At 35.9% G+C, this 27,607-nt stretch overlaps 1 protein-coding gene across 4 annotated transcripts in view; it reads left to right on the top strand.

Annotated features, from left to right (window-relative positions):
• The window catches only part of CEP120 (centrosomal protein 120), a 77,620-nt gene that overhangs the window by 12,217 nt on the left and 37,796 nt on the right, over positions 1 to 27,607 (top strand). For all 4 annotated transcript variants that reach the window (XM_036847803.1, XM_036847804.1, XM_036847806.1 and 1 more), the window contains 10 exons: positions 6,872 to 7,020; positions 14,662 to 14,859; positions 16,518 to 16,745; positions 17,718 to 17,934; positions 19,398 to 19,575; positions 22,683 to 22,832; positions 23,592 to 23,774; positions 25,593 to 25,689; positions 25,794 to 25,946; positions 26,501 to 26,590. In XM_036847803.1, coding sequence (XP_036703698.1) covers positions 6,872 to 7,020; positions 14,662 to 14,859; positions 16,518 to 16,745; positions 17,718 to 17,934; positions 19,398 to 19,575; positions 22,683 to 22,832; positions 23,592 to 23,774; positions 25,593 to 25,689; positions 25,794 to 25,946; positions 26,501 to 26,590 — 1,643 coding nt within the window. The remainder of the gene's footprint in view (positions 1 to 6,871; positions 7,021 to 14,661; positions 14,860 to 16,517; positions 16,746 to 17,717; positions 17,935 to 19,397; positions 19,576 to 22,682; positions 22,833 to 23,591; positions 23,775 to 25,592; positions 25,690 to 25,793; positions 25,947 to 26,500; positions 26,591 to 27,607) is intronic.

The following is a 27,607-nucleotide window of genomic DNA, read 5'->3' as shown; positions in this document are numbered from 1 at the left end:
CTTACTTCACTTAGTATGATAATCTCCATCCATATTGCTGCAAATGGCATTATTTCATTCTTTTTAATGACTGAGTAGTATTCCATTGTATATATGTACCACATCTTTTTTATCCATTCATCTGTGGATGGACATTTAGATTGCTTCCATGTCCTGGTTATTGTAAATAGTGCTGCAGTGAACGTTGGGGTACATGTGTCTTTTCAAGTTACGGTTTTCTCCAGATATATGCCCAGGAGTGGGATTGCTGGATCATATGGTTGCTCTAGTTTTACTCCACTGGTTTATTTTTGGTTTTATTTCCGTTACTCTAGGAGACGGATTGAAAAAGATATTCCTGCAATTTATGTCAAAGAGTGTTTTTCCTATGATTTCCTCTAACAGATTTATAGTATCCGGTCTTACATTTAGGTCTTTAATCCATTTTGAGTTATTTTTGTGTATGGTGTTAGAGAATGTTCTAATTTCAGTCTTTTATATGTAGCTGTCCAGTTTTCCCAGCACCACTTGTTGAAGAGACTGTCTTTTCTCCATTATATATTCTTGTCTCTTTTGTCGAAGATTAATTGACCATAGATGCATGGGTTTATTTCTGGGCTTTCTATCCTGTTCCATTGATCTATATTTCTGTTTTTGCGCCAGTACCATACTGTTTTGATTACTGTAGCTTTGTACTGTAGTCTGAAGTTGGGGAGCCTGATTCCTCCAGCTCTGTTTTTCTTTCTCAGGATTGCTTTGGCTCTTCGGGATCTTTTGTGTCTCCATACAAATTTAAAAATTTTTTGTTCTAGATCTGCAAAAAATGCCATTGGTAATTTGATAGGTATTGCATTAAATCTGTAGATTGCCTTGGGTAGTATAGTCATTTTGACAATATTGATTCTTCCAATTCAAGAATATGGTATATCTTTCCATCTGTTTGTGACATCTTTGATTTGTTTCATCAATGTCTTATAGTTTTCAGAGTACAGATCTTTGTCTTCTTAGGTAGGTTTATTCCTAGGTATTTTATTCTTTTTGATGTGATGGTAAATTGGATTGTTTCCTTAATTTCTCTTTCTGATCTTTCATTGTTACTGTATAGAAATGCAAGAGATTTCTGTATATTAATTTTGTATCCTGCAACTTTACCTAATTCATTGTTGAGCTCTAGTAGTTTTCTGGTAGCATCTTTAGGATGTTCTATGTATAGTATCATGTCATCTGCAAACAGTGACAGTTTTACTTCTTCTCTTCCAATTTGGATTCCTTTTATTTCTTTTTCTTCTCTGATTGCCGTGGCTAGGACTTCCAAAACTATGTTGAATAAAAGTGGTGAGGCGGAATGATTTCAGCTGTTCACGATTGTGAATGGTGTTAGCTGTGGGTTTGTCATATATGGCCCTTATTATGTTGAGGTAACTTCTTTCTGTGCCCACTTTCTGGAGAGTTTTTAATCATAAATGGGTATTGAATTTTGTGAAAAGCTTTTTCTGCATCTCTTGAGATGATCATATGGTTTTTATTCTTTAGTTTGTTAATGTGGTGTATCACACTGATTGATTTGCAGATATTGAAGAATCCTTGCATCCCTGGGGTAAATCCCACTTGATCGTGGTGTATGATCCTTTTAATATATTGTTGGATTTGGTTTGCTAGTTTTTTGTTGAGAATTTTTGCATCTGTGTTCATCAGTGATATTGGCCTGTGTTCCTCCGTGGGTTTATCCTGCCTGGGACTCTCTGCACTTCCTGGATTTGAGTGTTTCCTTTCCCATGTTAGGGAAGTTTTCAGCTATGATCTCTTCAGATATTTTCTTGGGCCCTTTCTCTCTCTCTTCTCCTTCTGAGACCCCATGTAATGAGAATGTTGTTGCCTTTAATGTTGTCCCACGGGTCTCTTAGAATGTCCTCATATCTTTCCATTTTTTTTTCCTTTATTCTGTTCTGCAGCAATATATCCACCATCTGTCTTCCAACTCACTTATCCATTCTTCTGCCTCATTTATTTTGCTATTGATTCCTTCTAGTGTATTTTTTGTTTCAGTTCTTGTATCGTTCATCTCTGTTTGCTTGTTCAGTCTCTGCCTTCATTCTTTTTTGAGATCTTGGATCATCTTTACTATCATTACTCTGAAATCTTCTTCATGTAGATTGCATATCTCCACTTCACTTAGTAGTTCTTCTGGGGTTTTATCTTGTTCCTTCGTCTGGGACATACCCCTCTGGCATCTCATTTTGTCTAACTTTCTGTGATTGCGGTTTCTGTTGCACAGACTGCAGGGTTGTAGTTCTTGCTTCTGCTTTCTGCCCACTGGTGGATGAGGCCCAACTAAGAGGCTTGTGCAGGCTTCCTGGTGGGAGTGACTGTTTCCTGCCCACTAGTGGGTGGACCTGGGTCTTGACCCTCTGGTGGGCAGGGCTGTGTCAAGGGATTTGTTTAGCGGGAAGCTGTGGGCTCAGAAAGACTCAGCCTGTCTGCTGATGGGTGGGGCTGTGTTCCTGCCCTGTTGGTTGTTTGGCCTCAGGTGTCCCAGCATTGGAGCCTACAGGCTGTTGGGTGGGGCCAGATCTTGGGGAGAAAATTGCAGCCTCCAGGACGGCTCACGCCAATGAGTACTCCCCAGAAGTACTGCCACCAATGTCTCTGTCCCTGCAGTGAGCCACAGGTGCCCCCTGCCTTTCCCGGAGACCCTCCGATACCAGCAGGTAGGTCTGGCCCAGGTGCCTATGAGATCACTGCTTTTTCACCTGGGTCCTGGTGTTCATGAGACTGTGTGTGCACCCTCCAAGAGTGGAGTTTCTGTTTTTTCCGGTCCTGTGGATTTCCTGCGATCAAACCCCACAGGCCTTCAAAGCCAGTTTGCTCTGGGGGCTCCTCCTTCCCACGCCAGACCTCCAGGCCAGGGAGCCTGACATGGGGCTCAGAACTTTCACTCCTGTGGGAGAACCTCTGTGATATAATTATTTTCCAGTTCTTGGGTCGCCCACCCAGTGGGAATGGGATTTGATTTTACTGAATTTGCGCCCCTCCTACCCTGTCTTTGTGGCTTCTCTGTCTTTGGATGTAGGATATCGTTCTTGGTAGGTTCCAGCATTGTTTTTGTTGATGGTTGTTCATCAGTTAGCTGTGATTTTGGTGTTTTCTTGGGAAGAGGTGAGCTTACATCCCCTACTCTGCCATCTTGTCTCCGTAGTGGTTAATTTTCTGTAAATGGTATTTTAAATTTCAAATGCCACTGTTTATTATTGGTCTGTAGTGAAGTGATTGGCTTTTGCATATTAACCTTGTCTCCTGCAGCCTTGTTATAATTGCTTATTATTAGTTCCAGTAGTAGGTTTTTTTTGGTTTGTTTTTGTTTTCGGTCTTTCCATAGATGGTCATTCTACAGTTACTTGCAAACAAAGACAGTTTTGTGTCTTTCTTCCCAATCTGCATGACTTTGTTTCTTTTCTTGTGTTCCTGCATTAGCTAGGACTTACAGTGTGCTATTGAAAAGCAGTGGTGAAAGGGGACATCCTTGCCGTACTCCTGATCTTAGTGGGAAAGCTTCTCACCATTAAGTATGATGTTAGCTGTAGATTTTTTGTAGATGTTCTTTATCAGGTGAGGAGGTTACTCTCTATTTCTAGTTTGCAGAGTGTTTTATCATGAATGAGTGTTGGATTTTGTCAAATGCTTTTTCTGCATGTATTGATACAATCATGTGGTTTTTCTTCTTTAGCCTGTTGACGTGATGGATTACATTAATGGCTTTTTGAATGTTGAACCAGTCTTGTGTACCTTGAATAAATCCATTTGGTTTTGGTGTATAGTTCTTTTTACACATTGTGTTGATTTTATTGGCTAATACTTTGTTGAGGATTTTTACATCTGTGTTTATGAGATATTGGTCTGTTGTTTTCTTCTCTTGTGATGTCTTTGCTTGGATTTCATATTAGGATAATGCTAGTCTCATATAATGAGTTAGGAAGCATTCCCTCTGCTTCTGTCTTGTGGGAAAAAAAATTGTAGAGCATTGGTAATAATTTCTTCCTTGAATGTTAGGTAGAATTCACCAGTGAATCCATCTGGATCTGGTGCTTTCTGTTCTCTGAAGTTATTGATTCAATTTCATTAAGTGATATAGGCCTATTCAGATTGTTTTCTTCTTGTGTGTGTTTTAGCAGATTGTGTTTTTGAAAGGAATTGTCCATTTCATCTAGGTTATCAAACTTGTGGGCATAAGAGTTGTTCATAGCATTCCTTTATTAAACTTTTAATGTCCATGGGAATCTGTAGTGATGTCCCCTTTTTCATTTCTGTTAATAGTAATTTGTGTCTTCTTTATTTTCTTAGGCTGGATAGATGCTTATTGATTTTATTGATCTTTTCAAAGAACCAGCTTTTGATTTTGTTAAATTTTTTCTCCATTGATTTCCTGTTTTCAATTTCATTGATTTTTGCTCTAGTTTTTATTATTTCTCTTCTTCTGCTTACTTTGGATTTAATTTGCTCCTCTTTTTCTATTTTCCAAGATGGAAGCATAGATTATGGAGTTTTGTGGTTTTTTTGCCTTTTAGTGTGCCTTGTAATTTTTTATTGAAAGATGGACATGATATACTGGGTAAAGGAAAATAGACTTTTAGTAATATAGTGGTAAGGGGGAGGGGAAGCATTCTATAGTCTTGTGATTAGGTTTCAGTCTTGGTGAGGCTGTGTCCCCTGTACTGTTTGGGCTTGTCTGATACTAGATTTTGGTTATGCATCTTTGGCAGGCCTATTAAGATGCTCTGTTCTCATTGCATCTTATCAGGTGGTGCACTATTTTCATTTAGTCTCATTACTGATTATGTTCACTTGATTACTTGATTATGGTGGTGTGTGTCTGTGTTCTCAACTATAAACTTACTTTTGTTTTCTTTTGTAATTAATAAATATTTTGTGGGGAAGAATTAGAAAATTAGAAAAATATTTATTCTTCATTATACCTTCAATTTATTCACTTATTTGTATTGTCTAAGTATGGACTTGACCATTTTCTCTTTATTTAGTGGGTTATAATCTTTAACCATCATTGTTTGTCCCAGATTTGAGCATTGAGAACCCCTTCAAGCTTCTTCTGTTTCCTTTTTACTATCTCGATAATCCTTTGAGCTTTTTTTTAAAAAGTTTATTTATTTATTTATTTATTTGGCTGTGTTGTTTGTTAGTTGCAGCACGTGGGATCTTCATTGTGGCATGCAGGATTTTTTGTTGTGGCACGCAGGCTCTTCGTTGCGGCTCGCGTGCTTCTCTCTAGTTGTGGTGCGGGCTCTAGAGTGCGCAGGCTCAGTAACTGTGGTGTACAGGTTTAGTTGCCCTGCCGCATGTGGGATCTTAGTTCCCTGATCAGAGATCCAACCCGCGTTCCCTGCATTGGAAGGCGGATTCTTAACCACTGGACCACCAGGGAAGTCCCTTTGAGCTTTTTTTTTGTTTTTCCTGATACAAGAAGATGGTCCAGGTTCATCTTATACTTTTCCTATCTCAGCCCTGGATTCAGCCGTTACTTTAAGGAGCCCTGCTTCTTTTTAGAAAAGAATGATGTTTACAAGTCAAGATCCAGCTGCTAGGTGTGCTGTTGGGGTGTTGTTCCCATGTATGTATACATACACACATATATATGCAGACACATGGATATATATACACAAACACACGTACATATACATACATACTTTATATATTGATTTGCCCATATATATACTGAACAACATATATTCACATTGACACGTTCAATCCTTTTAATCCTACACCACAAGATTTATCCTAGTGTTCTCCCTTTCTGATAATGCGAGACCTGTCATAGTTAGTATTTTGACCTCTTAAGCTCTGCTGACCTTACTATTTAATGGCTACCTTTATTAAAGTACTTAATTGTCAGGTACTGTGCTAAGTGCTTTTGTTATCTAATTTGATCTTCTCAACAACACTGTAAAAGCTTTGCAGAAGGAAAAATGGAGACTAAAGGAGATCTTATAATTTCCCCATACAACTACTGAATGACAGAACTAGGGTTGGAACTTTGGTCTATGTGAATGTAGTGTCTATACTCTTAACCATTAAACTATTTTTAGCCAGTGCTACTGTAAGCACATTTCTTTTGGCTTAACTCCTGAAGGAGTCGAGGATTGCTGGTTTACAGGGTATGCATATATAAAATTTTGATAAGCCCTGATATATTACCCTCCAAAAGGTTGTACTAGTCTGTACCTACCAACATGGAGAGTGCCAACCTGCTGGCAATCTCCCTGACACTGAATATTGTCTATTATTTTAGTTTTGTGTAGTTTTGTTTTTTTCCTTAATCAGTTTTGAAAAACCCTTGTCCCTCTCCAGTCTCTTCATAACGAAGCCTATTTGATTATATCTGTTCTCTTCTCAAAATTGTTTTATTGTTTTCTCTTATTCTTAGAAAACTATCCAAATGTTTCAGCATGGCGTTCGAGGAGGCTCTTTATGATATGGCCTCTCCCCATTTTCTGTACCTGAGTCCTCACTCTATGATCCAGCATGCCACATCTATTTCAGTTCTCTAACCACATGCTTTCTCTTGCTTCTGAGTCTTTGTATATATTGTTTCTTCTGCCTAGAACACCGTTTTCCACTCCCTCATTCTCTGTCTAGTCACCTTGCTCTTTTTAGCCAAGTTTTGCTTATTTTTCAGTTCACAGTTTAGATTCACTTCCTTCAGGCAACCTGTGATACCTTTTCTACGTGGTTCATTAAATTGAAATCAAAGGAAACCTTGCTGAGATATTAACTGTATCTGTGAAAACTGCCAAGTAAATTAAAAAGCATAACCACCTTTCAAAATCTTATAATGGTTTATGGCAAACTACAATGTAGTTTAATTGTGTTTTTTTCCATAAAGTACCCGCCAGCCTGTCTGGACTTGACGCAAAGGACATTGTGGCGGTGCTGAATGAGGAGGGAGGCTATCATCAGATCGGACCAGCAGAGTATTGTACTGACTTCTTCGTGATGTCCGTGACCATAGCATTCGCCACCCAGTTGGAGCAGGTGAGATGAGTGATTCATGAAGAACTTGAAAACATTTTATTTTTAAAATCTGTCTTTTAGGTATTAAAAAGCCTTGCAAGTGGACTTACAAAAATAATTTAGAAAAATGTTTTCTTTCATATCAGAAAGCATTTTTGTTTTAGGAAAAGAATAAATTGGGATGATCTTGGTAGTAAGAGAATAAATTAAATCTCTTAGAATTTAGAAGAAAGACCATAAATAAGCATTGTTTCACATTGTATTGTGTGACATTGTAAAGACTGTTATGAAATGATTTTTTTCTAAGTGTTAAATACTTTACTTTTTGGAGAAATATACAATGTTGGGAACATTGTCTCAGTCAGACCTTAATAGTTGTCAGGTCTGGGATTAGATTTTACCTTATTTACACACTAACAAATTAGCCTAAATGCTGCCAGAAGACAGAAGATTCTTGGGTCAGAGAGAAAGGAGCATATTACTCTCAGCACAGCAAGCAACATGAATATCAGCATATTTCTTTCAGTTCCCCCTATCCCAAGTCCCATGGAGGTGACATAGAGGGTCCCAGGTGGTTGCTCCACACTCACTGGGAGTGTGTCACAGCTGAGGAACACAGAACTTAGGGAATGTACGACTTCTACTGTAAGTAGTCTAGGTCTTTGTCTGGGAAGACACGTTACTTTATCAACGTTATGAGCTGCATAAACAGCACTGGGAGATGGCCTGGGTAAGAGTGGTCAGGGCCTTGCGTTCTTGTTACACTCAGCAAGAATGTGCAGGGATGCTCAGGGCCTGTGGCCGGTTGCTTCCTCCCAACAATGGCTCAACACAAAAGTAGCTGTTATTTCATTGTCCTTTTCAGGATCGAGTCCAGTTTTTTTGACATTATGTTGATCTACAGCAACTGAAATAAATTACTACTTTAAAATATAGAGAATATGGCTTATGACTTTAAAATTTTTATCAGACTATTCACTTTCTTAGAGGTATACATTTCCCAGATAATCTGCATTCATAAGTGAAATATGAGTTAGTGACCACACTAAATCTTAGTAAGATCTATCAGGTAAAAGATTTTTCTCAGGAAATGTGTTTAGCTCTGTCACGCTGAATTCATGCCCACTACAAAAAGTACTTTTTATATATACGTATTCTTTGAGCTTTACTCTTTCTCTCCCAATTTGGTACTGTCATTTTCTCACTGACACTATATATATGTGATTTTGTCTCTTTCCGTCAATTTCCTTTTTTTCCTCTCTTCATAAAGCTCTGCTTGTGGATTGCCCTGGCTTAATATGCCATGCTGGTGGGGGGGGGGAGTTAGATGTCCACTGTCTGTTCATTAACCACATCAGAACACACATTAGATAGTGAGTCTACTGTGTTTTTACTGTGCTATTGAATACCTGCAAAGTATTTAAAATTGCTACTTTATTTTTAAAAATATTTTTTCAACTCCCTAGGAAGGCATAATTTTACTTGTGTTATATTTTGTGAAATAGGCACGTGTTCACTACTTTGCTAATGTTGTATTTAATCCTAGCACAACTTTAGGGGATTATTATTTTCACTTTTGAGATGAGGAAACCAAGTTTTGAGAGTTTTTTAGCTAGTAAATATCCTAGGAATTTCTGGCCATATGGTCACTCTCCACATTCTCTTGTTCCCATATTTTGCTCTCTTGCCTCTGAAGGGGTTTTGGAGTAAGATCAATTTGAGTTGGAATCTAATTCTCACTACTTACTGGCTTCTTTAACTTAGGCAACCTACTTAACCTTTCTCAGGCTTGAATTTTCTCAGTTGTATGGTGGCAGTAGTACCAGCCTTGTGGGTGTGCATGAGGAATGAGATAAAACTAATGTGCTTAACATGTAGTTTGTATGTGTGAACCTATATTTATATAGTGAAAGCTTGTGGGTAATTGACCTACTGAATCCACAAGTAAAACTAATACAGTTCTTGGTAATACAAAGTAACTTTTTAGGAAAAGTCACTCAGTTTAGTTAAAAATAAAAAAACAGATTGATGTCTGGCAAGCTATTTGCTATCTCCGATAAAAATTAAGCCAAGTAGGTTCCTCAAAAGATTAAACAGAATTACCATAGAACCCAGCAGTTTCACTACTGGGTATATATCAAAAGAATTGAAAACAAGGTATTCAAATAAAAACTTGTACGTAAATGTTCATAGCTCTATTTACAATATCCCAGAATATCACAGAAATAACCCAGATGTCCATCTATGGATGAATAGATTAACAAAATAAATAAATGAATACACACACACACACACACACACACACACACTCTCTCTGGAGTATTATTTAACTATAAAAGAAATAAAGTACTGATACATGCTACAACAAGGATGAATGTTGTAAACATGCTGAGTGAGATAAGCCAGACACAAAAGGTCACATACTGTTTGAGTCCATTTATATAAAATATCCAGATAGGCAGACCCATAGAGACAAAACGCAGATTTGTGGTCACCAGGGGAGGGAGAAGTTATGGGGGAGCGGCATGGGAGTGGCTGCTCAGTGGTTCTGGTGTTTCTGTTTGGGGTGATGGAAAAGTTCTGGAACTAGGTAGTGGTGATGGTTGCACAACATTGTGAATGTACTTACTGAACTGTACAGTTTTTAATGGTTAAAATGATAAATTTTCTGTTATGTGTATTTTACAATAATTTTTTAAAACACAAAAAATTAAGCCCAATAATTTATTCATCCCTTGATACTGCTTAGTATTACTTGTTTGCTTTTTTCACTCTTTATGGATAAGCCAAGGATTTTAAAAAATAGCAGTTTAGTTTTTTTCTTCTCAAGCTAGTCAAAGGTAGTGTGAGAAAGCATCTAGCGATAAACAAACATACCTTTCGGATGCAAATAAGTGACTTAGAACACTGATACTGTAAAGTAGTAGAATGCAGGAATGAAATTAGAGTAAGAATACTGGATTGTGATAATCTTGCTTCCTTTTTAAATATTGAAATTAGGGCAAAAAACCTGTTTCTAAATCCAAGAATGATAAAGGATTTTTAAAAGCATCTCTTCTCTTAGTGGGAATTACTTAGAATTAAATGTGCTATGAAATATAAAAGGGCTATCTTTTTTTCTTAAAATTTTTATTGCTTTCTGACTATGGAAGAAAGTAAAAGAAAATGAAAGTCTCTTTTAATTAAACTCCTCAGAAATAATCACCCATAAGGGCAGTATATTCTTTTCCTCAGGTATTTTCCCATTCACATAATAGCTGACTATGTGCTAGGCAGACTTGTAGAAGTGAACATGTATTATCTCTTTTAATCCTTCCAAGAACCCTAAGAGAAATGGAGGTTCAGAGTGATTAAGTACTTGTCTAAAGTCTCATAGCAAGCCATTGGTGGAACCAAAGTTGAGGGTCGGGGCTTACTCCAGAATTTGTGCTCTCAACAACTAAAAGTGTATAAGTGCTGGCTCTCAATAAATATAAATCTACATGATTAAAATCCACATGATTAAAATCTAATCAAACAAATACATTTTAAAGTATAGGATTAAAGTAATAACTTGCTTTGTTTTTAAAATATATTTAATATAAAATAAATAACTTTATTGACTATTTACTGTTTGCCCAGTACTGGGTTGTTTTAATGTAAGTGGTCAGTACTTTTATTTTCACAAACTTACAGACTTACAAACTGTCCTGTCAGTATTTTTGACCTAAAAATATTTTAGATAACTTTCATGTCACTATATCATTATTTAGGAGCCATATTGTATGATAACTATAATATATTTAAGCCATCTCCTGTTGCAGAACATGTCAATTACTTACAGTTTGTTACTTTTAACAATGTGCTAGCAAACATTAAAGGTCTGTTAGAAGGTATTTTGCATTTTATGGGAAAAGCATCCCATGTCTTCATGTCATGTGGCCAGGAAACTACCAGCTTTGAGAAGTAACACTCCTAGTATGGAAGACATCCTTTTTTTTTTTTTTTTTTAAATTTTGTATTAGACTATAGTTGATTTACAATGTCGTGTTAGTATCAGGTGTACAGCAAAATGATTCAGTTATACATACATATATATATATTCTACTTAATTTACTACAGAATATTGAGCAAAGTTCCCTGTGCTATACAGCAGGTCCTTGTTGGTTATCTGTTTTAAATATAGTACTGTGTATATGTCAATCCCAAACTCCCAATTTATCCCTCCCGCCCACCTTTCCCCTTTGCTAACCATAAGTTTATTTTCCATGTCTGCAAATCTGTTTCTGTTTTGTAAATAAGTTCATTTGTATCATTTTTCCCCCCACCCGCATATAAGTGATATCATATGATATTTGTATTTCTCTGTCTGACTTACTTCACTTAGTACGATAATCTCTAGGTCCATCCATTTTGCTGCAAATGGCATTGTTTCATTTTTTTTTAATGGCTGAGTAATATTCCATTGTATATGTGTACCACATCTTCTTTATCCATTCCTCTGTCGATGGACATTTAGGTTGTTTCCATGCCTTGGCTATTGTAAACAGCACTGCAGTGAACATTGTGGTGCATGTATCCTTTCAAACCATGGTGTTCTCAGGGTATATGCCCAGGAGTGGCACTGCTGGATTGTATGGTTGCTCTATTTTTAGTTTTTTAAGGAAACTCCCTACTGTTCCCCTCTGAGCATATTTGTGTGTGGATGATTTACTACCTTTACTTTATGTTTGCCTTTACTGGTGAGCCTTCCCATTTGTAATTTTCTTGTTTCTAGTTGTGTCCTTTTCTTTTCTACCTAGAGAAGTTCCTTTAGGATTTGTTGTAAAGCTGGTTTGGTGGTGCTGAATTCTCTTAGCTTTTGCATGTCTGTAAAGCTTTTGATTTCTCTATCAAATCTGAACAAGAGCCTTGCTGGGTAGAGTATTCTTCGTTGCAGGTTTTGCCCTTTCATCACTTGAAATATATTGTGCTACTCCCTTCTGGCGTGCAGAGTTTCTGCTGAAAAATCAGCTGATAACCTTATGGGGATTCCCTTGTATGTTATTTGTTGCTTTTCTTTGTTGCTTTTAATATTTTCTCTTTGTCTTTAATTATTGTCAGTTTGATTAACGTGTCTCTGCATGTTCCTCCTTGGATTTGTCCTGCCTGGGACTCTGCACATCCTGGACTTCGGTGACTGTTTCTTTTCCCATGTTAGGGAAATTTTCAGTTATTATCTCTTCAAATATTTTCTCATGTCCTTTCTTTCTTTTTCTGGGACCCCTATACAGTGAGTCCCCTACATACAAATGAGTTCTGTTCTGAGAGTGCGTTTGTAAGTCCTATTTGTTTGTAAGTCCAACGAAGTTAGCCTAGGTACCCAACTAACACAATCAGCTGTATAGTACTGTACTGTAATAGGTTTATAATACTTTTCACACAAATAATACATAAAAAACAGAAAAGAAAACATTTTTAATCTTACAGTATAGTACCTTGAAATGTATGGTAGTACAGTACAACAGGTGGCATACAGGGGCTGGCATCAAGTGAACAGGCAAGAAGAGTTACTGACTGGAGGAGGGAGAGGAGGTGGGAGATGGTAGAGCTGAAGGATCATCAGCAATAGGAGACGGAGGGTAAGCTGCAGTTTCACTCATGCCTGACATTGATGGCACAGGTTCTGGTTCCTTGGTGGAACCAGATGCATGTTCGCATCTTTGAAAGTTCGCAACTTGAAAGTTCGTATGTAAGGGACTTACTGCATTGCGAATGTTGGTGCTCTTAATGTTGTCCCAGAGGCCTCTGAGAGTGTCCTCACTTCTTTTCATTCTTTTTTGTTTATTCTGCTCCGTGGTTGTGATTTTCACCATTCTTTCTTCCAGGTCACTTATCTGTTCTTCTGCCTTGTTTATTCTGCTATTGATTCCTACTAGTGTATTTTTCTTTTCAGTTATTTTATTGTTCATCTCTGTTAGTTCTTCAGATCTTCTAGCTCTCTGTTAAACATTTTTTGTATCTTCTCAATCTGTGGCTCCATTCTTTTTCCAAGACCTTGGATCATCTTTCCTGTCGTTACTCTGAATTCTTTTTCGTGTAGATTACCTATCTCCACTTCACTTACTTGTTCTTTTGGGGTTTTATCTTGTTCCTTTGTCTGGGACATATTCCTCTGTCATGTCATTTTGTCTGTCTTTCTGTGATTGCAGTTTCCATTCTGCAGACTGCAGGGTTGTAATTCTTTTGGCTTCTGCTCTCTGCCCCCTGGTGGATGAGGCTGGTCTTAGTGGCTTGTGCAGGCTTCCTGGTGGGAAGGACTGGTTCCTACCCACTGGTGGGTGGACTCGGGTCTTGTCCCTCTGGTGGGCAGGGCCATGTCAAGGGGTGTGTTTACCGGGAAGTTGTGGGCTCAGGAAGGCTTTAAGCAGCCTGTCTGCTGATGGGTGGGGCTGTGTTGGTTGCTTGGCCTGAGGCATCCCAGTACTGGAGGCTACAGGCTGTTGGATGGGGCCAGGTCTTGGTGAGAAAATGGTGGCCTCTGGGAGGGCTCATGCCAATGGGTACTCCCCAGAAATACAACCACCAGTGTCTTTATCTCAGTAGTGAGCTACAGCCAACCCCTGCCTCTACAAGACCCTCCAATACCAGCAATTAGGTCTGGCCCAGGTTCTTATGAGGTCACTGCTCTTTCCCCTGGTTCCTGGTACACACAAGACCTAGTGTGCACTCTCCAAGAGAGGAGTTTCTGTTTCCCCTGGTCCTGTGGATTTCCTGCCATCAAATCCCTCTGGCCTTCAATGCCAGATGCCTTGCGAGCTCTGCCCCCCGATTCCAGACCCCCAGGCTGGGGATTGTGATATGGGGCTCAAAACTTTCACTCCAGTGGGAGAACCTCTGAGATATAATTATTTTGCAGTTTGTGGGTTGCCCACCCAGCAAGCATGGGATTTGATTTTATCGTGATTGTTCCCCTCCTACCATCTCCTTGTGGCTTCTTGTTTGTCTTTGGATGTAGGATATCTTTTTTGGTAGGTTCCATCTTTTTTTTTGTCGATGGTTGTTCAGCAGTTAGTTGTGATTTTGGGTGTTTTCTTGAGAAGAGGTGAGCTCATGTCCTACTCCGCCATCTTGTTCCACCCCCAGTAAACATTTCATTTGCGAAGGGCTCCATCTTCCCCCTGCAGCAGCTCCTTACAGTGGGCGGAAGACAGCCTTTTGTAATTTAATTTATAGGTCTCCAAGTTTTGTAAGAGTAGCTACAAAGCTTTTTTTTTTTTCCCATCAAAAGAAGTTATAGTAAATAGCTTGGATTAAGGTTTTTTAAAAACCTTCTCTCATTTACGGAGAGGATGGTGGAGTAAGGATATGTGGAAATGAGGAAAGCTCAGTGTAAAATATTTGACCACTTTCTTCTAAAAGAACTTTTATGGAGTTTTCATCGACTAGTTGAATGAAACATAAGCTTTAAAACTACATTAATGTATAAAAATATTTTAGTCTCTTTGTGCTTGTGTAAGATAAACCTTTAAAAATTAAACTAGTGATTTGGTAGTAATTTGGCAGAGATTTAGAAATTTTGAGTTATTAATTTAAGGCTTGAAATAAATCATTTTAGCAAATATTTTTGGAGTTTCTCAGACATCTTTAAGGATGTTTAGTGGTTTATAAAGTAATAATCCTTTTTTTTTCTTAAATATTTAGTTAATTCCATGTACCATGAAACTTCCAGAAAGACGGCCTGAGTTTTTCTTTTACTATTCTTTACTGGGAAATGATGTTACAAATGAACCCTTCAATGATTTGATCAACCCAGACTTTGAGCCAGAGAGAGCATCTGTTCGAATACGTAGCAGTATAGAAATTCTTCGTGTTTACCTGGCTCTTCAGTCTAAACTACAGGTAGGTACGGCAGAAAATTGTTTCTTATGAGATGATTTTTTAAGCATTAAAGAGGTACCCAAACTCTGTCTTATTTCTGAAGTGGATATCATATTTCTGCCACATCTTTTAATTTTTTAGGAATTATCCTGACTTGTACAGTCACAGCATGACAGTTATTTCAGAATTTTAGGAGATATACCGCCTTAACTTTGTTACTGTGGAAAGAAGTAGATCAGTTATCGGTCACTTATAATAAAAAGTTGTACCTGGAGCTTAAAGCTGCGGGCACCAGGCAGGTTTTATTATTGTTAGTGGAGATTAGCTGTCACCACACAGATCACACTCTAGATTTCAGAATTTATACACCTTATTGCTAGTAAAATCAAAGAGATAAAACAACTTTCTAAAACCTGTTCTTGAATTTGGTAGTTTTGTAAACCAATTTTAAATTGGACTTTATTTAAAAGTGAACCTTATCTAGTCCAAAATTACTTTTCTGTTTGTTATGATTAATTTTAATCAGACTGAAATGGGTGGTGAAGTAGGGTGGGGTAGTCATTTTTTTATAGTAAAGTGATCATTCATTAGACTTTGCTTGCGTTTTGAGTGGATAGTGAAAAGAGGCATTAAGAAATTTTAGTGGAACTAAATTTTAGAGGTGGTTCTGCTAAATCCAAGGTATTTAGAAAGTTGAAGCTTATATAAAATGATGAAATGCAGGAAAAAAGCACTTTGAATTTTATCTTATAAAATTCCTTACCAAAACTATTGACTTATTTATTAGTTTGATTCTCATGGACATTTAAGTCATAAAAATCCTTTCTCTCCAGCCCATTAAAAATATCACACCTAATAACATTAGGACTGTTATAGGTCATTGCTGATAGTAGAATTAAAAGTATTTTTATGTAATGACTGCATATTGTTCATATGAATACTAGGTTTGCTGTGGCTTCAATGTAGTAAGGGAAAAGAATAGTTATGTGACACATATCTGGAGCAGCCTTTCTTTTTTTCTTTTTTTTGGTAGTTGCAAAAGGTGGTAATGTTGAAGTTTTGATTAGCTAGCAGTGATTAACGGTACATTCCACCACCCCAGAGGTATTCTCTTTTACCTTTCACTATTAAGCGCTCTGTTTTATATATAAAGTTTGAAAAACAAGAAAAAAGAGAAAGAAACATTCATGGTGTTTTATGGGTGAATAAAACAGAATTATTTAAGGTTCTTTAATTTCCAAATAGGGCTGGACCCACTCACTTATTTTTTAAGAACTGTGTTTAATGTTATAATGGAAATAGAAAAGATGCTTGATGTATTTGTTTTCCGTTTAAATTCATATATTCATGATATAATTTGCATATGTAAGATAGCATAGTAAAATATTAAAGTAACCATAGCTCACCAAAGAGACAGAAAAGAGAATGTGATAACATAGGAGTGTACAGTAGTGAAAGGAAAAATGAAAAGAATTAATAACTTTATTATTGAGTTCTGGGTAAATTTTGTGCTTTAGCAACAGTTTTAACAATCATGTGTGAGTATCTTAGTCACTGCAGGTCAATAAGATAATCTGCATCTGCTTTCCTTCTATGGATCATTTTATAACTTTAAGTTTGTGTGTTTAGAATAAAGGAGAAAATATAAAGCCTGATTTTGATTTTCCCTGTCATATTAGATCCACCTCTGCTGTGGAGACCAGTCACTTGGAAGTACAGAAATACCCTTAACCGGACTACTGAAAAAGGGTAGTACAGAAATCAACCATCGCCCAGTCACAGTTGAAGGTGCTTTTACTCTTGACCCTCCAAACCGAGCCAAACAAAAGCTTGCACCTGTTCCTGTGGATTTGGCCCCCACTGTGGGAGTGTCTGTGGCTCTGCAGAGAGAAGGCATAGATGCCCAGGCAAGTAGTGACCCTCCTTCCCCTCCTCCAGCTTCTTCGATGTAGTTCATGATTAGTCACAAAAGTTGAGCTTCAGAAGCATTACCCCACATAAGAAAGTATTTATTACTCTTAGGTAGTGGCCTTCATTATATGATAACCTCCTCTCCAAAAAGACCCTTCTGAGCAGTGCTGTGGCTTCTGCCGCATTTCATAGGTGACACTGTCCAGAGCCCTTCAGTCCAGTCTTTTCATGTAGTGAAAACCATTCCCCACACCCCCAGCTCGTAGTCAGTGACTGTGGCAGAAGAGGGACTATGGTAGAAGAGAATATTTTTAGACCCAGTTTCTGGTAATCTGCGTTAATGGATCCTTTTTGGTTGACTCAGCCTTAGCTAAGATAAGGTTTTTGGCTCAGTGTTTTATAGTCCTCATACTGTCTCTAGGCAATAGAGACATTTATTTGAATATATATGTTTTTTGATTATATATAGCCCCAGAATCAACTTTAGTGTCATGTTCTTTTAAAGAACTGATTTTTATGTAGGCTGTGAACTGAAGTGAGAGTTTAAAAAGACATATATGCATGTATTTTTAGAGGATAGTGGAGCAAAGGAAGAAAATCATACTAGACTTCTGGGTTTTTGGTTTTTTGTTTGTTTTTTAGTAATACAGACCTCCTTTGTATTGCTTTGGTAGGAATAACCATTCCCAAGGACACCTATGCCTGACTTCTTTTATTGAATATCCCTTCTTATGCATTAGGATGCATTTTAATGTGGAGCTCTGGATATCATATTTCCTTCCTGTTCATCTTCCTTTTTCTGGTCCTAGATGCTATAAGAAAATTTGCAAATTATGAAGAGAAATAGACTAGGAATATCCAAACTGGGAAAGGAAGCTAATATTTTTTTTAAAACAACATCACGATTTTTGCTTAATTATGAAGGAAAGTTCTTTGCAAATTATACTTTATTTAAAAATTGTTTTTAGTCTTTAATTGAATTAAAGACCCAGAATGAACATGAGCCACACCATTCAAAGAAGACAGTTTTCACCCCCACAAAGGAGAAGACACACACTGGGCCCAAGTCTCCACGCGTGTCCCCTGTTCCACCTCACAGTCAGTCACCTCCAACAAGAGACGACGCAACAGAAAGTGAAGTGGAAAGCTTACAGTATGATAAGGACACAAAACCCAATCCAAAGGGTAAGGTATTCTTTTCACAGATCTGTCTTTTAGGTATAGATTTTTCAGCCATCTAATAAATGATTGTGTGAGTTTTCATGGGTGCTAAGTAAAAATTGTGAGTTTTTTAAAGAGCCAATGTAAAAAAAAAAGAATCAGATGAAAGTAATTGAAATTTACTTAACTTCATAGTAGAATTTGCTAAAAGGTAAGAGAATTTTTCATTTATTTTCATACTAGAAACAGTAGCTTCTTCAAAAGAAATTAAAGAATATAGTTCTTTCTAATAGATTGTTAGCAAACTTTTCAGTATCTCAATTTCACTGGAATTTTAGAGAAAAGAGATACCAACTGCCTCTTACAGTAAACTTAAAATAATCATTTTTGATCCTAAAGTCGAGACAGTCTGAGAATGCATATTTATCTGGTCTTATAAAAATTTTCCATCTGTTACGTAAGAATCTACAGTTAAATTTAGTAGTACAAGTTGTAAGAGCAGTGGTGGATTAGGAGTTAGAAGTTTGGGTGCAAGTTATAGGTCTGTCACTGAGAAGCTATAGGACTTGGGCCATTCATTAAACATCTCTGGTGTATAATAGGATTGGACTAGATAACTCTGTCTTTTCAAGTTTTAGTTTTTTTGTTTGTTTTTAATTTTTGTTGGAATATAGTTGATTTACAAAGTTATGTTAGTTTCAGGTGTACAGCAAAGTAAATCAGTTATACATATACATATATCCACTCTTTTTTAGATTCTTTTCCCATACAGGCCATTACAGAGTATTGAGTAGAGTTCCCTGTGCTATACAGTAGGTCCTTATTAGTTATCTATTTTATATATAGTAGTGTGTCTATGTCAATCCCAATCTCCCAGTTTATCCCTTCCCCTCCCCTTTCCCCCTTGGTGACCGTAAGTTTGTTTTCTACATCTGTGACTCTGTTTCTGTTTTGTAAATAAGTTCATTTGTACCATTTTTTTAGATTCCACATATAAGCAATATCATATGATATTTGTCTTTCTCTGTCAAGTTTTAGTTTTTTGTTAGACATAGTCTAACAAACTACTTTTTAAACCCTAACCAAACTACTTTTTAAAAAGTGATGTAATTATATCTGCAGTAAGTCTCAAATACAACCCTTCAAATACTAAGCTATATTCACCTGTCTCTTAGAAATATTAGTGCCTTCCAGGCTGCTATCATACATTACTGCATCGGTACTGTATGCTTTTATGTTTTGCAATATATGTTGAGAGTGAGAGTAAGCTCTTTTTTTTACACAGTTCTATAATGGGAATTAAAGCCTACATAATATTGGACAAGTCACTTTAAGAAGTTTATGCCTCAATTCATATGTTTATAAAATCAGATAGTCAAGTCTTTGCTTGAAGGTAAATTAGATGATATCTTTAAATTATCTGAATAACTTAAGAGAAATTGTTAGCAAATGGAATTTTTTTTTTTAAATTTTTATGTTCATTTTAGCTGTCAGTTCTTCTGAACCTGCTTTACTGGCCCAGCCAGTGACTACATCCATTGCTTCAGGAACAGCTTCAGGACAGAAAATTGCTGTTCCTGCAACGTCACATCATTTTTGCTTTTCAATAGACTTAAGGAGTATCCGTGATTTGGAAGTTGGTTTTCCAGTCAACTGTATATTAAGGTATGATTTGATTTTGTTTCAATATATTTTCTGAGGAGAAATGCCTTTCCTCTGGGGTTTGCAGAGGAGAAATGTCACCAAAGAAGTTATGACATTTGTTAAATCAGTGGACTAAAAGGGTGTAAGGCTATTATGTCCTAATGGCTTTGAACTTAATCAAAGGTGGCATTGGTAGTATGAGAGGTAACAGTCTTGCTAATAATTGTAGGTATTGATGATAATTTGTTAATGTTCCTTTTTAAAATATAGTGACTCTTGAACTTAAAATGTATCGTTTCCAGAAAAGGTGCCATAGATCAAAATAATGGGAGTATAGTATCTGATTTTTCTATAAAACTGTGTTATAATGGGAGGTTATAGTCTTAATATCTACCTTTTATACCTATGACTCTAAAAACCATACCTAATGAACTGGAAGTGGAATGTGTCCACACTGTTCAATTTAGAGAATTGAAATATATATTTCAGTCAGTTAAATGGCTTTTACATAATGGCTTTTTTTTTTTTTTTTTTTTTTTTATTTATTTTTGGCTGCGTTGGGTCTTCGTTGCTGAGCTTGGGCTTTCTCTAGTTGTGCCGAGCAGGGGCTACTCTTTGTTGCGGTGCATGGACTTCTCATTGTGGTGGCTTCTCTTGTTGTGGAGCACAGGCTCTAGGTGTGCGGGCTTCAGTAGTTGTGGCATGTGGGGTCCGGTAGTTGTGGCTCGCGGGCTCTCGCACAGGCTCAGTAGTTGTGGCACACGGGCTTAGTTGCTCTGCGGCATGTGGCATCTTCCCGGACCAGGGATTGAACCCGTGTCCCATGCATTGGCAGGCGGGAAGTCCAGGACCAGGGAAGTCCCCATAATGGCTTGTTTTTAATAATATTACATTTCCATAGACTTTGTGGCTAATATATATATTAAATATAATATAATTATGTGTTTTAGTTTGGAGTCTTTAGGTCCTCATAAATTACCTTGGAACAAGCATTAGCATTTGTAATAAAATTTTTGGTCTTTATGTGATTAAAATGAGAAAATCAGAAAATCTTCCATCATCTTGGATTGCCATTCCCAGGAATGTCAGCAACTTCTCATTGGTTCCTGCTGTTATTTGAGGCATGTCTGCCTTTCAAATGCATAAATCAACTCCTACTTGTATCTAATTTTTCAGTTGTTTGATTCCTTATCAAGTTGTTTCCAAAGTCCTCTGAGCTTTGGTGTGAATAATGGACAGAACCAAAGGGACCCAGCACTGAGTTCACACGGCGAAGTCATAGAATGGAAGTCTGTCGTCACAGCTTAAGTTCTGCATTTTACCTCATGTTAGAGGCTGAGAATCATGACTAAAATGTTGTTTTTTTAAAAATTGAAAGCCAGGAAAAAGTTTTCTGCTATAGACATAGCTTTTCTCACAGGGTTTATATAACAGAGAAGCATCCCTTTTTCTCTCCTGCTGCTACTGGAGAAACTGATCTTAGGACACTTAGAGATGATGTTGGCCAGAAGCACAGGGATGATCTGAGATTGGATGCTGTGAGGGAGGAGCCTTGAACAAGCCCAGTTAGAAAGCACATATTAGCTTTTGTGTTTCCTGCTTGCCATAGGGCCACTTGTTTAATCATTAAGTGCCTACATTATGCCAACAGTTTGTCTGGTATTAGGGCATGGGGCATATAAACAAAGATCTCAATCTAGTGAAGAAGACAGAGTCAGTACATGAGGGAGGCTACTAATTCACTTGACAAAGAAAAGGGAAAGAATATACTACCCCGAGGAAAGAGGTATGATCCACTTAATACTCTATAGAAATCACTTGAGGACTACTGCTTCTGTCTTTGATTTATTTTAAGGCTTTTTTTTTTTTTTAATGCTGGGCATTTTATGTTTGATAGATTTTATGTTATCATGCTCTGCGTTGATATGAAATTGTAGTGTACAGTTGTCTAATGGAATTTGTGAGATAACTGATATTAGAAAAAGTTTAATGTGTTTGCTTTTTTTTTTCTTTTAAATCACTACATCTCTAGTAGGGGGTTAAATTTCTAGGGGATGAGCTCTCTGAGATGACCTAAATTCAGTTTATGTAATTGTGTAGGAATTGAGTGTATGAGCAGGATTCTTCTTGTAGGAAAAGCAATTTCTACTAGTAGAGTTTAAAGTCTAGTTTTATTAATGAATAACAAATTATAAAATGAAATTTAAGTGAGCATTACAATATCTCTGTATTTGGCTTTACGTACAAAATAAGTTCAGCAATAGTCAGACATTCTTCTATTTAATCTGGTGTGACTTTTATGATGAAAGAAAGAAATAGTGTTGTGTCACTCTTTGATTCATCTGTAGTATATTTGAGTTGCTTTCATGCTTGATTCTCAGTTCAGAGACAAAATACTATGAATGCATCCTTTTGGAGTTGACTGAGGGTTTTTTTAGCCCATAAAAAATCAGGACATTAGTATATAAAGAAAAAAAGGTTTAGAAATTAAATTTAGCAAGCATTTCTTGACAGTTTACTATATGACGGAAACTGTTCTGGGAGCGCAAAGATGAAAAAGATAAGACCCGTGCCCTCAGGAACTCTTTTTTTTTTTTCCCCCCCACATTTAAGTTTTAGTATTTATTTTTTTATAAAAATATTTTTGACATATAACATTGTATGAATGTAATGTGTACAACATGTTAATTTGCTACATTTATATACCTCAGGGAGCTCTTAACAGATGGCAGCTCTTTGTTTAGTGGAGTCATTTTCACTTCTGAATCTTTGTCTTATTTGAAGTGTATCAAAGTGACTGTCTCTTTCTTATTTGGTGTATTGCCTTCAAAATACCAGTGTGTACTCCTCCTTCCCCAGACGATCATTGGAAGATTACTTATAAAGGAACTTTGGAAACCAGTGCTGTGCAAATAATGCATTTTCTCTATAATTTCTGTGATTTTTATATCAACACTGAAAATATTTGTATAATTTTAAAGTTGGTGATAGGAGTAAAACCATAATGTATTTGTACCATTTATCTATGAAAAAATTTTTATTTAATATTCATATTACACTTTTTTTTTTTTTAACAGACTATAAATCCCATTTGTAAACTATAGGATTTTGTTTTTCTTAAATTCTAGGTACTCATATCCTTTCTTCGGAAGCGCAGCTCCTATTATGACTAATCCTCCTATAGAAGTTCGGAAAAACATGGAAGTTTTTCTTCCCCAATCTTACTGTGCATTTGATTTTGCAACTATGCCTCATCAGCTGCAGGATACCTTCCTAAGGTAATGTATACATGGTGTGTATGATATTATTTTCTCAAATCAACTCTTGAAAATTTGTATCATATTAACAAGAGGAATTTCTATATTTTTACATCCATAGCTGCTTATGCATTTGCGAATCTAGAAACAAATTTAAAATCTGTGACACTTGTGGTTCCACTATTAAGTTTTATGTGGTTACGAAGGCTCTTTTCAGATTTTCATATCTTCTTTGCCTGAGTTGGGATATTAGAACTTTCTTAAAACAATATATGAATAATGAAGGAACTTTGAAAAGTAATTTTGCTTTTTCCTAATATAATGTGACGATAAATAAACTGTTTAGTTTTTATTATTGATTCACTTAATGACTGTAATGCATTATTTGCTTTTTCTGTTTTTTCATCTATATAAAATGGAAATGTTGATCCAGCTATCTGGAATGGATTTGTGACGAAAAATGAGATCTGTGAAGTGTCTTTGTACTTTCTCAGAGTATCACAATTTGAAAAGAATTTTAAAAGAAAGAATGAAGAGTAACTAAACGTTATGTAACCATTTGTGGGAATAGTAGTGTTCGGAAGGGTTTTCTTTATTGCACAGGAAGAGGTGTAAAAAAATGTAATAGTATTTTCTATTTGTTACCTGTGGAATTGAGCCTTTACATTCCAGGTAGCAAAAACATCTTTGGCTACATTAAAGGAATTCAAAAATTTTAGTCCAGAAAAGCCTTAGTTCAGAGTTGATAGGTATGAACATATGTTTCTCTTTTCCTTTTAGGATTCCATTGCTGGTTGAATTATGGCACAAGGATAAAATGAGTAAAGATTTACTTCTGGGAATTGCCAGAATCCAACTTTCTAACATCTTGTCTTCAGAAAAAACTCGCTTTTTAGGTTCTAATGGTGAACAGTGTTGGCGACAAACTTTCAGTGAAAGCGTGCCTATTACAGCAGCACAAGGGTAATGCATTTCCTAGAGCTGGTCTTATTAGCTTTACTTTTTATTCTGTTTAGCTAGCTACAACCTTATCCTTTCATGTCATTTCTTTTTTCTGAGATCTTTTTTCTTTGACCTATGGGGGTTATATCCTAGTTTGCTCTTTAGCTTTCTGATACCTACTATATCCTCACAGAGTGAATCTGTGCTACCGTAATACTGTAATACTTAGAGTGTTGAGTAAGTATTTCTCTCTCCTCTCTTTAGACTGATAATTTTAAGTTCAGGATCAGTTTGTTTTTTGTTTTTTTAGCTTAGTAACTCAGGGTCAAATTTATAATGTATTTTTACATTATTTTGAATTTTTCTACTTGAAAAATATTTAAACTTTTGCCTCAAATATAGTTGGAGAATGTTGCAAATGTTCGACACTTTAAAAAAAGAATATTCTTTTTTTGCCCTGAAATCCACTGCCACGGTGAAAAACTTGAGTTCACATATTTTACACAAAATCATTCAACAAATATGTTATCTTTTTATATTTAACAATAGAAATTTAAATTGACTTTAACCTTACATATCACATGCCTTTATTTTTAAAGGAATGTAGAAGAAAATCAGGCCCAGTAAAAAGCTGAGATGTAGAAGTATTATTGGAATTTCTTCCCTTACTTTTCCTCATCCATGCCACTTCCAGAGAGTGAAGGGTTTAGTAAACCTTTATTCACTTGGAGATCTGGGAACAGGTTTTTAGAGAATCAGTTACTCTGGTTAACTGAAAATTCTTTTAAAAATCAGCATTCTTTTCTCTTATTGTAAGTAGAATATAATGAAAATAATTATTACTTGTTGGAAGTTATTTTAATGCTGATTGCTTTGAATAACTTTTATTGCCCTGCTCTGTAGACAGACGTTTTAAGAGATTTACCTAAGTGAAAACTTCAGAGATCATAGCGCTTCATTTTATTTTATTCATTTCTTCTGAAATCTGAGATTCGAAGAAGAAAATGTAAAAGTTGATTAAGAGTTCTAATCGTGTGGGATCCATTCATTAAAGTTTTGTTTGATTTAAACAAAGCCACATTTTTTTGTTGCCAGAATTTTATTTTCCTCTAACATTTTGTCCTTTTATTTAATGGTAAATGCTGCATTCAGGTTCTGTGATACAGAAAGGTATTCGTTATAATAAAAAATAACATAATTATCCCACTTCTAGGATTTAATCCTGAAGCAGTGCTCATATCCAGTAAAAGATTTATGAACAAGGGTGTTCATTCCAGGAAAAGTAGAAAAAGAGTCCAGAATAATCTATATATAATTGAGTAGGGGAATTGTTAAGTTTTTAAAATTTTACTACATAAATTCATCAGTGTGTTTTACAGGCATTGAAAATTATATTTTTTAATTAATGTTTGTCATTACACAGGAGGAAAATGCAGGAGGATAAATGGGGAAAAAAAGGGCAAAACTGTATGATTTTAATGTGCATGAGTACATGTGTATCTACATATCTAAAAAAGAGGAAGGAAATGAAATTTTAGCAGTGATTATCTGTGGGCAGTGAGATTTAAAATTTCTCTTTTATATTGTTCAGTTTTTTCAAATCTGTAACTGTTATAGGTCATTTTGTAGTGAATGTAGGTATGTACTTAATACTGTTTGTGATCAAATAATATCACATATATAGAAGGTCTTGAAGTCTGCAGAAGCTGCTTCACTTTGAGCAGCAAGTGTCAGGTGCAAGACATGCTGTCTACTCAGTGCTCTAGCACTGGGGAAGTAAAAGGAAATAATATGAAAGTGTTTCCATGAGTTTTAAAATATTTCTGATTTCATTTGTAGGTCAAATAACAGGATAGTAGATCTTTCTTACACAGTGACTTTAGAAGATTACGGACTAGTGAAAATGCGTGAGATTTTTGTGTCTGATTCATCTCAGGTATATGTCATTGAATCTTATGAAATTATTCTTTAAAACAGACCTAATGTGTATATATGCGTGAGTGTGTTTGTTTCAGTATGCTTCTTTCATTCATATCTTAGGGTTTATCTGCTGTACAACAAAAGCCATCTTCTGTTCCTCCAGCACCTTGTCCTTCAGAAATCCAGGCAGAGCCTCGTGAAACCTTAGAATACAAAGCAGCACTTGAGCTAGAAATGTGGAAAGAGATGCAGGAAGACATTTTTGAAAATCAGGTTACTTTTTAAATGTTACTTAAAAAGTTTTTTTGTCTATTTAGTATATTTTCCCTTCTCCATAGTAGGCTTTTCTCTCTTTTCCATGGGTACTCTGTCTAGTCCCTTTGAATTCAAGAATGCCTTACTCTTTAAAAAAACAAAGAATAAAAAAATACTCAAAATATGACAGCTTCACAGAAGCCACCCAGAAAGGATTCTCCTAAACTTTCTCCATGATTTGTGGGCAAAATTAGCACTGAAGGTTAGAATTCAGAGGTTAAGGACTTGAAGGTTTCTTTTAATTTCAAGATCTCATTTAGCATACCCTCCTGGAAGCCAGAATCATCAGTTGTTAAACAAGAGAGGTAGAAAACAGCTATTAACTTCATACTGTCCTGAATTATATGGGTATTACTCACCTCAGGCATCCTCTGTTTTGTTTTAAATAAAATGGAATGTTTGAAAGAAATATATCAGTGATCAGTATTAATTATTTAACTGAAAACAGCTGGTTTATTTATTTGAAATATTTAGGGTTTCTCTTTTTTACTTTATTTTTCTTCCTTTGGCAGCTAAAGCAGAAAGAACTGGCTCATATGCAAGCTCTTGCAGAGGAATGGAAGAAAAGGGACCGAGAGAGGGAATCACTAGTAAAGAAAAAGGTAATGACTTTTATAAAAATTGAAGGAGGAAAGAAAGAATATTAATAATAGTATCTTCTATATACATTAAAGAAAGTCTCTGGAAGGAATAACTAATTATAGTGGTTATATATTGGCCTGGATAAAGTGAATGAATGGGTCAGGGATAGGAAGAAGGGTTTTCACTGTAAGTTGTTTTGTACTCCTTAGATTTTGAACCCTGCAAATGTGTTACCTGTTCAAAAAGTGAATAAATATAGAAAGTGAATACTTTAGAGAAAAAGCCTATCTCTGTATTTAAAAAGAAAATAGAACATTTATTACATTATAGAACACAAATATTACATTAAACACAAATAGAACACAAATATTACATTATAATCTATTAGTTAATAAAAAGGACCAAAAACTCTTAAGCTGTTTTAAAAGATTGAATCATGAAATGTTATAAATCACATCTTTTAAAATGATAACGTGAGACCATCTGATCTTATTCCAGAAAGCCAAAATTTAATATTTATCTATTTATACTCAAGTTATTGAGTAAAACAACCCTGAAAATTAGACTTGTCTCAAATATTCCAAATTCAAGTCTGTAAAAATACTCTCATATTAGTGGTTAATGAAATGTCTATAAATGGGAGAAGACAGTGGCAGGATAGTTTGCTATACTAGATCAAGAGACAGGACAGGGTATGGACTAGAAAATTCTTTGAAGTTTTTTCAGGTCTCTGACTTTCGGCCATTTATATTTAATAATTGACGTGCTTGGGTTTAAGTCTACTGTCTTGCTCTTGGTTTTCAATTTGTCCCATACATTCTTTGTTTTCTCTCTTTTCCTGCTTTCTTTTGCATTCATTGAATTTTTCTTTTTTTTTTTTATGATTCCATTTTATTTCTACAGTTGCCTTATTAGCAATATCTATTTTTTTTTTTAGTGATTGCTGTAGGGCTTACAGTATGCATCTTTAACTTATCACAGTAAACCTTCAGATGATACAGCACATTTAGCTTTTAAGACAAGTTAATCTTTGAGCC

Source organism: Balaenoptera musculus, chromosome 3, assembly GCF_009873245.2.
Source record: "Balaenoptera musculus isolate JJ_BM4_2016_0621 chromosome 3, mBalMus1.pri.v3, whole genome shotgun sequence".
In the NCBI taxonomy this organism is placed as follows: Eukaryota; Metazoa; Chordata; class Mammalia; order Artiodactyla; family Balaenopteridae; genus Balaenoptera; species Balaenoptera musculus.
This window is presented reverse-complemented; position numbering and strand designations above follow the sequence as displayed.